The following is an 11353-nucleotide window of genomic DNA, read 5'->3' as shown; positions in this document are numbered from 1 at the left end:
TCCCGGGCCGCCGTTATCCCGGGGGAAGGAGCTTTTCTTCTCTTTCCCTCCGCTATCCTTTTCCATCGGCGAGAAGCCGCGTCTCCCAGGGCCTAAAGCAGGCTCCCCGCCTCGGCCTACTTCGCCCGGCGTGACCCTGCGCCGTGACGGAAAACCCCCGGGGCTGGGATCCACCCGGCCGCAAAGCGGACGGGAATAAACACGGGCCGGGCAACGGCAGACGGGAATTAGGCTTGTGAAAGCAAGGCCGAGAGTGGGACTTTAACCTGAGTGTTTTTTCTTTGCTTGTTTTCCACCCAGGATTTCCCCCTGCACCGATTGCTGCGGCGAGGTTGAGCGTCAGTGCCGAGGGGCCTGGCTCCCATGGAGAAGCCCAGGCCCCTATGGAGAAGACCAGGCCCCTATGGAGAAGACCAGGCCCCTATAGAATAGCCTAGGCCCCTATAGAATAGCCTAGGCCCCTATGGAGAAGCCCAGCCTCCTATAGAATAGCCCAGGCCCCTATGGAGAAGCCCAGGTTCCTATAGAAAAGCCAAGCGTTACCAGCAGCCCTCCACTCACGTTCAATCTCTCTCTCTTTCTTGGCAGGGGCTGAGGCAGGATGGGTTTTGCCGAAGACAAAGTGTACGACTACATTTTGAAAAACCTCAAGAATTTCAGGAACATCCGTGTGGCGTCGCTGGCCGATTCTCTGAGCTGCCTGACCGATGCCGACAGAGTAATTCCCTGCTTTCCCAAGTCCTGCTGGGCTCCTTCCCCAGCTTAGAGCTCAGGCAACGTACAGCTGCCTTACCTCTAAGCCAGACCCTCTCTTAGATGCCATACGTTTTATTTAGGATGAACTTCACACCCGGGAGGAAATGCGGGGGAGCCAGGCGACCGTCTATAAGTTTTACCAGCACCTGAAGTGCCGGCAAGGCTGGGTGCCGGATCTCATCGACGCATTGCGCCAGAACAACGCGGGGCACCTGGCCGACGAGCTGCAGCGTGTATATGACAGCTGGCAGGGCCGTATGTAGCCTCGTCATCCCTGGGTGCTGCCCAGGGGGTCTGGTGGAGATGGGGACCCGAACCACGTCTCCTGGTGTCCACCAAGCAGCTGGCCTCTCTCCCTGCCTTGGCTTCCCAGGGGGTCTGGGGGTGTCCTTGGGGTGTCCCCAGAGATGTCCTTCATCCTGGTGATGTGCCTGAGGAAGGCGGGTTCCTCGTTCGAAGGTGCTTGGGTTGGTGGTGGGCTAGGTTTCTCACCTGGAGTGGAGATGGAAAGATAAATGAAGGGGTGCTGTGGGCTTGGGCAATGTGGGGACAGAGCAGGGGCACGTGAGGGGCTGCCTCGGCCCTGTGCTCGTCCTCTGCCTCCTCGGCTTTTCCCCCAACGTCCCTGCTCATGAACTGCCTTGGCTCCTCCAGGTTCCCCGGCTCCTGCCGTCGCCTTCTTCCCTCCTGCGGCCAGCGATCCCCGTCCCAATGTCTCTTCCATCAGTGCCCAGACGCCATCCCCGGGGCCGAACCCTGCTCCAGGCGCCCCGTTGACTGACCAGCCACACCAAGACCTGCCTGCTGGCAGCCGTCTGCTTCTGCCCAGTGCTGCCACCACCACGAGCACGGACCTGGATGCCAGGGCCCCGGTGCAGGAATCGGTGAGCAGGGCACGCATCAGATGGGGACACAAAGGTCCCTTTTGGACCGGAGTGTTGGTGCTGTGGGGTGTGGGGAGCCCATGGTAGGGCCAGGCTCATTCATGGACACCCCACGCAGCCTCTGACTGCTGATCTCTGCTGTGTGCTTGCCGTGTCTGGCATCTGATAGCCTATATACGGCCCTATAACTTCTCCTCTCTCCTGCTTCCCCTCCGTGGATGGGAGTGCAGGGTCCACTCTGTTAGTTCGGGCTCTCCTCCACAGCCCCTGACCCCGTGCAAACCTGCGAGCTGTGCGGTGGGTGCTGAGGAGAGACCCCCTCATCACCAGGCTTGTGTAGGTCACTGGGTAAGGGTTTGAGGCACCCCGGTGGTCCCAGACCCCGTCATCCTGGCACAGCAATTTAACACAGGTCATTTCTTTCCAGCTCCCCAAAAACCTGGAGCAAGAGAGTCTCCAGCCGCCTCCTCTTGGGACCGCGGTCCATGATGGAGCGAGCGATGGGCACAGTGGAGAGGGGCATTTCCCGCGCCCCATTGAGGTCACGCAGGTGGCAGCGGGGACCCCCAGGGCAGGCAGTGTGGCCGTGCCATCGACTGCCCCCCCTGAGCGGGGCCGGGACTGGCTGAGCCGCCAGCAGCACCCGGTGTGTGTGGACAACGGGTGTTTTGGGAACGCCAACCACCTGCACCGCGGCGCGCCGGGCTTGGGTCTGGGCAGGTCTCTTCCGCCGAGGGATACGGGCTCTGCTCGCAGCCCCAAGCAGCCCAGGAACGAGCCCGAAGAGGACTTCTATGTCTCCACTGAGTCACCCCCGAGGCTGGAGGAGACTGCTCACAGTGGGGGGCCACAGCCCCCAGATTCACTACCAAAAAAACAGGTTGTGCCTGGCTCTGAGCACAGCGAGCCCCCGGGCAGCTTTGTGGATGTGCGCAGCCCCCTCCTCATACAGCAGCAGTTCGATGCAGAGCAGAAGCGGGTCGGGAAGCTGCGAGAGGACAGAGGAGATGGAGGTAGGTTTCCTTCCTGGCAATTTTGTGTAGCCACTGTGCCAACAGGGAACAGGGTTGAAGGTGCTGCCGGACGCCTGTCCTGCTTGATGCTGAGGATGGAGAGTGGCAGAGAAGGTGCGGGCATGGGATACAGCCCTGCCGGGAGGCCATGGGGACCCTCCCAAAGAACGGTGGTAGCTGTAGCTGTTGGTACAGGACACCCCAAGGTTGTGTCTGCCTTTGTGACCCATGAGCACTCATAGAGGTGTAGAGAACAGCTCTCTGCTGTCTTCACCCATCTCCTGGGCCGCAGTGACCTCCAGGCAGGGGGCGAGGTTGGGTTGTGCAGAAATCCAGCCTGGCTGCTTGTTTTCCCCTGGTTTTCCCTCCAGTAGTTGTTGCTCGCTGTATTTTGGCACAACGTCCTGACCGGTACTTGGCAGAGGCACTTGCTTCATTTCCGATGTAAAATGACCCAGTTAAATGCCTCTGCATCCCCATTTCAGCAACCTTGGGGTCACCCTGCTCTCGAAGGGAGGAACAGATTGGGGGTGCTGGCTTGGCTGGTGCCGTCTGGTTTACCTGCCAGGAGAGCTCATGTGCCACAGCAGAGCCAGGGCCATACAGGCAGCACGTAGTCCAACCTCCTCAGTCCGACCTCCTCAGCTCTGGGCTGTGCTGTGGCTCGGATCCCTCGCCCGTGTCCTGGACTTGCCCCAGGCTGCAGTCGCCGCTGCTGTGCAAATTAACACGGATTTGTGAGGAAAAAGATGAAAACCTGTAAACGCAGGCGCACAACCTGCCGTGGAAGTGGGAGTATCCTGTTGCAGCATCCTTGGGGAAGAGCAAAACTCACCTTTTAGGTCTCCTGATTAATGCAATACATTTTCTTTTCTCCCTGGCAGACACTCAGATGGAAACAGCCACCGCAATCACTACCCCTGCATCCAGAGATGCTGCCCCATCCTGGGACACCTCCCTGAAGCCTCCTGTGCAAGAGAGGAAACTGCCCACTGGGGAGACAGCCAGCAGCACCCCCTCCGTGCTGACGAAGGAGAAAGTAGGTGACCTTTCCCGTTGCCATTTGCATTTCATTCAGGTCCTTGCGAACTCCCCCTGGTTGAGAGATTTTGTGCTGCAGTGTAAGATTTTTTGAGCTGGTGGCGAGTTTATTCAGGGCTTTTTTCCCCCTATGTTCGTGTCCCCATCCGGATGCTATATTTTGGAGCATGGGAGAAGGGAACCAAGGTTTTTTGGGCTTTGACTCCTTATTTCCTCTCCTTGACTTGCTAGTCAGTCTCCTGGCTTCCAGGTGCCTGCTTCCATCCCTCTCCTCACTGTTTGTCTCCCCCTCCTTTCTTCCCATATTCCCCCCGAATCCCAAAGGCTCCCTGGAGCCCCAATACCTCCCTGCCCCACTCCCTCTCCCAGCCCTGGGAGTTACCTGTGACCCAGCCTCGCTGTTAGTGGCTGGAGATGTGGTGGTTAGCACAGAAGTGGGCTTATCGTGTGACGTGGGTGCCCGAGACCAGGCCAAATGGGTGCTCCCCGTAGCACCCAGCCCCTCTCGTTGTCTCCCAAAGGTGCTCCCGACCTCGGCAGACCCTCTCCCAACTGTTGCGGGAGGCTTTGAAGGCACATCTGGGAGGACAGCATCCCGGGTGAGCTCTGCCACGAACATCTGGGCACCTTGCAGCAACGTGGAGAGTGATGTGGAGCTCAGCAAGCCAGGCATCCTCCTCTCCAAGGCTGAGGAGAGCCCAGAGGCGGCCGGCAGATGCCAAAGCTCTCAGGGGCCCAGCGGCCCCTATTCCGGGTCGTCCAATAGGCTCACCTTCAGCAGCGACCCACTCATGGTGAGCACAGATAGCTCGAGTTCAGGAGAAGTGCTCTCCAGAGTCTCCTTGGGATGCCCGGCTCCAGTGGCTCATGAAGACCCTGGGGGAGATGAGGCAGCTGGAGCAAGCAGAGACTCCCGTCTGCCTCCGAGCTGGGACAGCACCTCCCTGGGCACCCACGAGGTCCGTGTGGACCATTACCCCTGTGCCCAGCTCAGGGCAGACAACGACCTCCAAGATGGAGCTGGTCCCCTTGGAAATTCTCAAGTTTTTGACTCGAGCAGGGGCCATGACACTGTGACCAGCTCATCTCAGGCCAAAGTCTCCCCAGGGGACAGCAACGGACCATCCCTACTATACATCGTTCCAGCTGTGGGCATCGCTGTGATTTCAGCTGTGGCGTTTCTGGTGTACGCTCGATTGCAGAAATAGCGCTGGAGTGGATGGGATGCCATGACCGTCACTCAGCCTGGGCGATTCCTCTTCCTAGCAGGAATTTGGCCAAGGCGTTTGAAGCCTAAAGAGCAGTGGGGGGGCACAGTAGGGGCGTTGTTAAATCCCTTTCTGGAAGGTTTTGCTGGAAGAGGCCTTGGTTGCATGATGCTGTTGGGTTTGGGTCTGTTCCCCCTCCGTTTCCCAGCCATCTTCTTGTCTGTAGCTTTCTCCTTTTACACCCATAGAGAAGGTCTCATTCAGGGAGTGATCCCTTGAGTCAAAAAAGAAAGTCCTCTTGGCAATCCTCCACATCTTCCTTGTTTGGTCCCAGGAGGCCCCAGGGAAACATGTCCTGGTGGTCCAAAAGGTGACCCCCACCCTGGTCCCTCTGGACAGTGCAGTGAGGACAGATTTTGCAGACATCCTGTAAAGGCTCCTTATCTCAGCTTCAAAACATACCAGAGGGTCTGTGCAGCAGCCTTCACCAGGTGCCTCATGTTGAATTTGCCTTACTTGGTGTCCCTGGCTCTGCTGCTGGGACCTTTGCTCATCTCTGCTGCTCCTTTCTGCCAGTGCTGGGTGCGCAGGCAGGACCCCAGTGCAGTAAGTCACACTGCCTTCTGCTCATTCGTGACAAGAGAGACTCCCATGATGAGAATGCGCCAGGCCAGACCATGTCCAAGCTGTCCCCTCTCCCAGGAGCTGTTGTCCCGCTTCGGTGCTTTGCTTTGGAGCATCCTCCCTTGCTCCTGAGGGTCAGGGATGGGCTCTGGGGTCACTTCATGCAGCACTGACACCCTGGAGATGAAGCTGAGGGTCAGGAAAGAGCCGCATCTAACCAGCTTTCTCAAGGATCAACCTCATTTCACCCCCCTCCAGCCAGGGAAAGTGGGATTATGCTTTAAGAGGAACATTTCACACAATGCTAGCATTAAGCGGACTTGGTCCCACACAGGATTGTTGAGCGTCTTTGATCTTCAGGCTGAATTTTTAGAGCCTGGCTAGGAGAGTGGATGTAGTTCTCGCTTTTCCCGATACCTGGTGCTATGGGATAGGAATATAGGAAACTTGCGTCCAGGCTGGGACACAAATAGGATTGACTCTGCACGCTGCAGGGAGGCCACATGCGGTGGTTGACATGCTCTGGGTTATCTTGAAGGTCCCATTTAAAATTGCAGTCTGTAATTTCCCTGCTATCCCCAGGGATCAGCTCGGAATGCGAGGGGATTGGGCTGCAAGTCTTCTAAGATAAAATCCTCAAACCCAAATAAATATCCCCAGCTCCTCCCTGCCCAGGGCAGCTTTTTGGGAGCAGAAGCAGCCCTGCTCAGTCGCTGTTGGTACGCATTTCTAGCTCAAGGCGGAGTTCAGTGATCACCAACTGTGCTGCCCACTTCTTCTGTTGCTGCGGCTGCAGGTTGTTCGCCATCTCATCTACTCCCTCCCAAAAGCACAGGGGTACCAAAGTAACAAAACTACTTTTTTTTGTAGTTAAACAGTTCTTGCAGCTAGAGGATTCTTTTTTCTTTAAGCCCTAAAGATGCCAGTGCAGACTTTCAGGTGTTCCTGCCCTCCCGTGATTTGTTGGGGGGCAACAGGGGAGCTGTGGCAGGAGGCAGGACTGGGCAAAACATTTGGTGATCTGCTGGTGGATTTGCACAGCAGAAGGTTTGTGCCATGGGCTGGCATGGTTTGAATCCGGCAAGCCCACAAGGATGCCGTGGGCTTTAAACTGTTGCAGCGGCCTGGTGCTGGTGGCTGGGCTGCACTCTTAATCCAGGCTGTTGCTTCTTCCCTGCTTTATTGTGGGCAGTAACTTATTCCTCCTGGATTCCTGCCGTTTGGCACAGCTTCACAAAATATGACCTTCCTGCTGGCAGGGGAGCAGGAGGGAGACGAGGGCCCTGGTGCCTGGCTGCAAAGTGCAGCCATCATGCCCAGAGCTTGGCCTGCGCTGGGAAGGATCCGTCAGCCCTGCGACAGGGCGAACGGCTGCTCCTCCCTCCTAACGCTTTCCCTTTGCCCAAAAATACAAGAAGTGCCTCCCTTAAACGATAAGGACAATAAATATGTGCAATAGTGAGGTGTTGGTTTTGATCTGACAGGGCTGCTCTCTAGGTGAACTTGAGGTGTTCATTGCTTGCTCAGTGCCCAGCGCTTTATCTGTCAGAGGAAGGGACAGTGCTTTTAAATACACTTGACTTCTCTTGACCCCATTTGAAGATAACGTGGTGACTTGTCCAAAATCTCCCGCAGGCAGGGAAGAGAACCCGGGATTCAGCAGTCCCCAGTAAGATGGTTTTTTTCCTCAGCTTTCGTAATTTTGTCAGTGAGGGCTTTGTAGAGACCTGTCACCTCCCTGTGAAAGTTGCAGTTTTGAGCACTAAGAATTGCTCTTTATTTGCAGTGGGTAAGGAAATGTCCCTAAATCCTTTCACCTTGTTAAAAGGCTCGTGTTTACTACTGAATATTGCACCAAAATAAAGCAGAATACGTATCGTAAAGCAGAGTACGTGAGCCTGCATAACCACACTGTGGGATCCATCCCAAAATTCATTAATGAGAGGGGGCACGTGCCTTCTCCACGCGCTTTTTGCGTGATTCAGAGGATGTCCGTGAGATCCCAAACCAGCAGCATCCGTACCAAGGCCCTCTTCTCTGTTGCTTTACCACCTGCAAAATCCTTCACATATTTTCCCACTCCTTTTTAGCGATGGCTTGTACGCTTTGCCTTTTCACATCAGACTGCTCTTATGAAACAGCTGGTTTATCACCACTTCAGACTCGATAAAAGCATATGTTCAGTTTTCTGCTGTGAAGTGCCGGTATTTTCACAGTTGTAATGTAGCCCTTTAAAAGCATAATCAGCAGGTGAACCTGCAGGAGGGAACTGTGTCCCTGCACATATTTTAAAAAAAGAAAAAAAGCCTTTTACTAACTGTATAATAAAATTGTTTGCCACTTCACACTCAACTTATGAGGTTGCCATGTGTGTTTGTAAGATGAGGGGGATGCATCTCAGCTTTTGAAGCCTCTGTGGAACAAGGAAAGTTTTCCCACAGAAGTTGGCTGGAGAATTAAATCACCTAACTTACCTGCTTAGGGAGTGGAGGCTGCAAAGAAGAATACAAACAGCCCTCCTCTGCTTTTCTGGGGAGGCTTGCAGCAGTTCATGCCCCTTGGTTTTCCTATTTAAGAAGACAGGTGCTTTTAGAAAAGGCTGTTTGTAGAACTTTTGCCATATACAATTCCAAGCAAACTCTATCCGTGGGAGTTGGATGGTTTCCCTTGCTGTGGAGCTGCATTTGGATTTCTTGGAGAACGCTTGCCTGCGTATTGAGGAGCGTCTGCCAGAAATTCGGCTTCCTCGCCTCTTCCTCCTCCTTGGCCTGCCCCTGGGCAGCCAGTTCTTGTAAGACCCTTGCTTCGATTTTAGGAGTAGCATGCTGAGCATGTCGGGGTGACACCTCCTGTTCCAGCATCCCAGAGACTAGAGGTGACCTCCCAGGGTTTGGGGGTAGGTTCAGACAGTGCCAAGAACCACCGAATCTGCGGTCCTCTGGTGAAAGGGGCAGATAAACCCCTCTCTCTTGCTTACAGTGACATCTGGATCTGTGCCAGGGTCTTGAGCAGGAGGTTTATGAAACCATTGCTAGAGGAAATGCTTTGAAGGGCACTACTGGCACAGTGACACAGTGAGACTGAGGCCATCAGTCTGTATCAGGAAGAGGGGGACAAGATTTGGGGACAGTTTCCAGACCTTGTTTCGGAGCGAGCACAGGTCCTGGTCTAGAGGATGCCTACCATGGCAGGTCATAGAAAGCCCAGAGGGCAGGTTCAAGACAAAGTCGGGGAGGGTGTTTCTCAATGCAGCATATAGCTGAGCTGCAGAAGTCGTGTCCTCAGGATGTTGTGGTTGCCAAAGAGGAACTTGACCAAGTTCTGGAAAGAGAAACGCACCAAAGGCTTTTAAGCAAAGGTCTGAGCTGCAAAATGTTTCGAGCTAGAAGAGTGTTTGGGAGCAATAGGGCTATAGACAGCTGTGGCTGAGCGGTGGCAGGCTGGGAGGGAAGGGACTGGATGTAACCACGTGCGCACCATGAGCAGATGTTTGCTGAGGTGGACAGTATGCACCAAGCCCAGCACAATGCTCACACTTCTTGATGATCCAGATTCTCCTAGATTGTCTGGTTCAGTCAGATCCTGGGATCCTGCACAGAAAAAGGAGCTGGGCCACCTTTGCCCCGCTGGGATCAGCTCTGGCATGCAGTCAGCAGCAGTGGTTGCTGCCCAGGTACTGCACCCCGTCTGCTGAGCAGCTTTGGGCTTGGCCTGACCTGCAGAAAAGAGATACCAACGTCACCAAACCTGCCGCTGTGCCTGGCTCCAGCTCACCCGGTGCTGGCAAGGGAGCCCTAGGGGTGAGCCGGCCTGCAGCGTACGCCTTTTGGGGACAGGCAGGAAGCTTTTGAGCAGCATGAAGGAAACAGCCCTTTTCAGTAGCATTACATGCGCTCTGCCTTTTAAAGAAGAGGCTCCCAAGGGCTCTGCTGTGTATTCACAGCTGAGACATCCCACTAGCTCTCCTCGCTTTCTGCTTTCCCAGCTAGAGCTCTTGACTTACGACCCAGGTATATGAAACGCATTCAGGGCTTGGTATTGACAATACTCTGAACTTCAGGCAGCGAAGCTCAGCGAGTTTGTTTTTTAACAAAATGAAGGCAATGCTTTTATGAAGAAAGGTTATTTTTCTTCAAAGAGGTTATGCTTCATCTTGTATCAGCACCAACACCATTTGTATGCTTTCTGCACTTGCCCAACAGGATATTAGTCTGTATAATTTTAAATCTGACCAATCCCTTTGCCCTGTTTTCACCACAGCAACCAGAATTCAGCAAATTCTTAGTGAAATTATGACACCTTTTTTCAATGTCGGTCACTTATCCCTTTGGTATCGAATTAATGCCTGAGGATTGCGGTGAGCTGAGATTAACGCGGTGCAGGTGAAGAGCACCATGGGTCACTGGGCTGCAGTTACATGCTTGGCCATGCTCTAGGTATGTTAGACATCAATTAACATTCCACCTAGGAACCTCTGTCTTGTTACAACGGGAACTGTTACAGCATGATATAATCTGGGAGTCAGTTTTTCTTCTTGGATGTCATCCTGTTGATCGTTGCTTGCACCCCTCTTTAAGGTCGCCTCAATTTTTCTGCTGCCTGGATGGCTACTGCTGCAGTTGTTAGCTCAGCATTGATAAAGGTAGGGTCAGAGTTCAGAGAATAAGATGTATCAGCACTTAAATTACATTGTGACATATAGGGAAGCCCAGGATTGGGCCTGAATGTATGCTGAAGCCTTGACCCTCGTTTCATTGTCTCTCCTCCTAAACCTCCTGTCTTGGTGCCCATTTTGTTGTGTCCATCCTTTCTACTATGCTTGCAAGATCTTTGGAGAACTCAAGTGTTTTGATCTGCCCTCCCTGGAAGAGGGAGTTTGGGTCCAGCCTCATCTCTGAGGCCTCATGAAGGGGAGCGGGACTTCTTTCTGCTGTTTGTCTCTTTCTCTGTAGGAGGGAAACCTTAGCTCTCCCCAACAAGGCTGTAGCCCTACTAGTTGTCCTCCAGGACGTGTCGAGCTCAGAAACATCCAATTTTGTTTCACTTCATATTCGTGCCCGTAATGTGGCCCGGAGAGGCAGCCTCCGAAGACGCCGCCTTCAAGCACGCCTTTGGGACAGAGCGTCCTCACAGGCAGCATCGGCGGCGGCAGTCTTGAGCTTCCCAGAGACGGCAAATGAAGGAGGAGGGCGAGTTTAGGAGGTTTAGGCCCCAGGCCTCAATGGCCCCAGGCCGACCTGGCACAGCCACCGAGGGAGGGCCGTGGGGGAGGCCGTGGGGCGCAGACCCGATACGGTGGGGGGCCTGGGGGCCGCAGAGCCGCCCCACAGTGAGGGAATGAGGGGGCCTCGCTATCTGCATATGCAAATCGTATGCAAAGCAGCGTCCAACCCACCCCCCGGCGCGGCGCGGCGAGGCGCGGCCCAGCCCAAGCGGGCCTACTGCGGTCTTCCCTTCGGCCCCTTCCCGCGTTGCCATAGTTACCCGGCCTGTCAATCAGCCTGCCTTCCCCCGCCCCGACCAGACGGACTCCTCACATCATTGGACAGCCGCCGTGTCATTCTCTTTCCGAGGGAAACCCATAGGCCAACGCTGTCGCATATCTACCCGCCCCCGCCGGCGCCTTCGTCCCCGCCCCGTCCGTACCCGCGCATTCGATTGGGTAGCCGCCCTTGTCACTATCCGCGGCCGTCCAATACCTCTCTCCCATTGGCGAAGCCGCCTGTCGCTCCGTACGGCGGAGGGCGCGGATTGGGGACCGCCTCACGGCCTATCCCTCCCCACCCCGAGGGGATGGGGGGGCCGGGGGCGCGCGCGCGGCGCGGGC

General features: G+C 55.2%; 1 protein-coding gene across 2 annotated transcripts in view; it reads left to right on the top strand.

Annotated features, from left to right (window-relative positions):
• MAVS (mitochondrial antiviral signaling protein) overlaps positions 1 to 6410 on the top strand; it is a 6607-nt gene extending 197 nt beyond the window's left edge. The window contains exons 2-7 of one of the 2 annotated variants that reach the window (XM_010580759.1): positions 589 to 718; positions 837 to 1011; positions 1411 to 1640; positions 2068 to 2653; positions 3538 to 3692; positions 4216 to 6410. In XM_010580759.1, coding sequence (XP_010579061.1) covers positions 602 to 718; positions 837 to 1011; positions 1411 to 1640; positions 2068 to 2653; positions 3538 to 3692; positions 4216 to 4902 — 1950 coding nt within the window. In that variant the 5' untranslated portion in view covers positions 589 to 601 and the 3' untranslated portion in view covers positions 4903 to 6410. Of the gene's footprint in view, positions 1 to 6; positions 719 to 836; positions 1012 to 1410; positions 1641 to 2067; positions 2654 to 3537; positions 3693 to 4215 lie in introns of those variants that run through there. The other variant, XM_010580758.1, reaches the window with a different exon arrangement.
• The last annotated feature ends 4943 nt before the right edge of the window (positions 6411 to 11353 follow it).

The sequence above is a fragment of the Haliaeetus leucocephalus genome, unplaced genomic scaffold, assembly GCF_000737465.1.
Source record: "Haliaeetus leucocephalus isolate CR32 unplaced genomic scaffold, Haliaeetus_leucocephalus-4.0 Scaffold741, whole genome shotgun sequence".
Taxonomy (NCBI): Eukaryota; Metazoa; Chordata; class Aves; order Accipitriformes; family Accipitridae; genus Haliaeetus; species Haliaeetus leucocephalus.
Note: the sequence above shows the minus strand (reverse complement) of the source record. Positions and strands in the feature narration are given on the sequence as shown.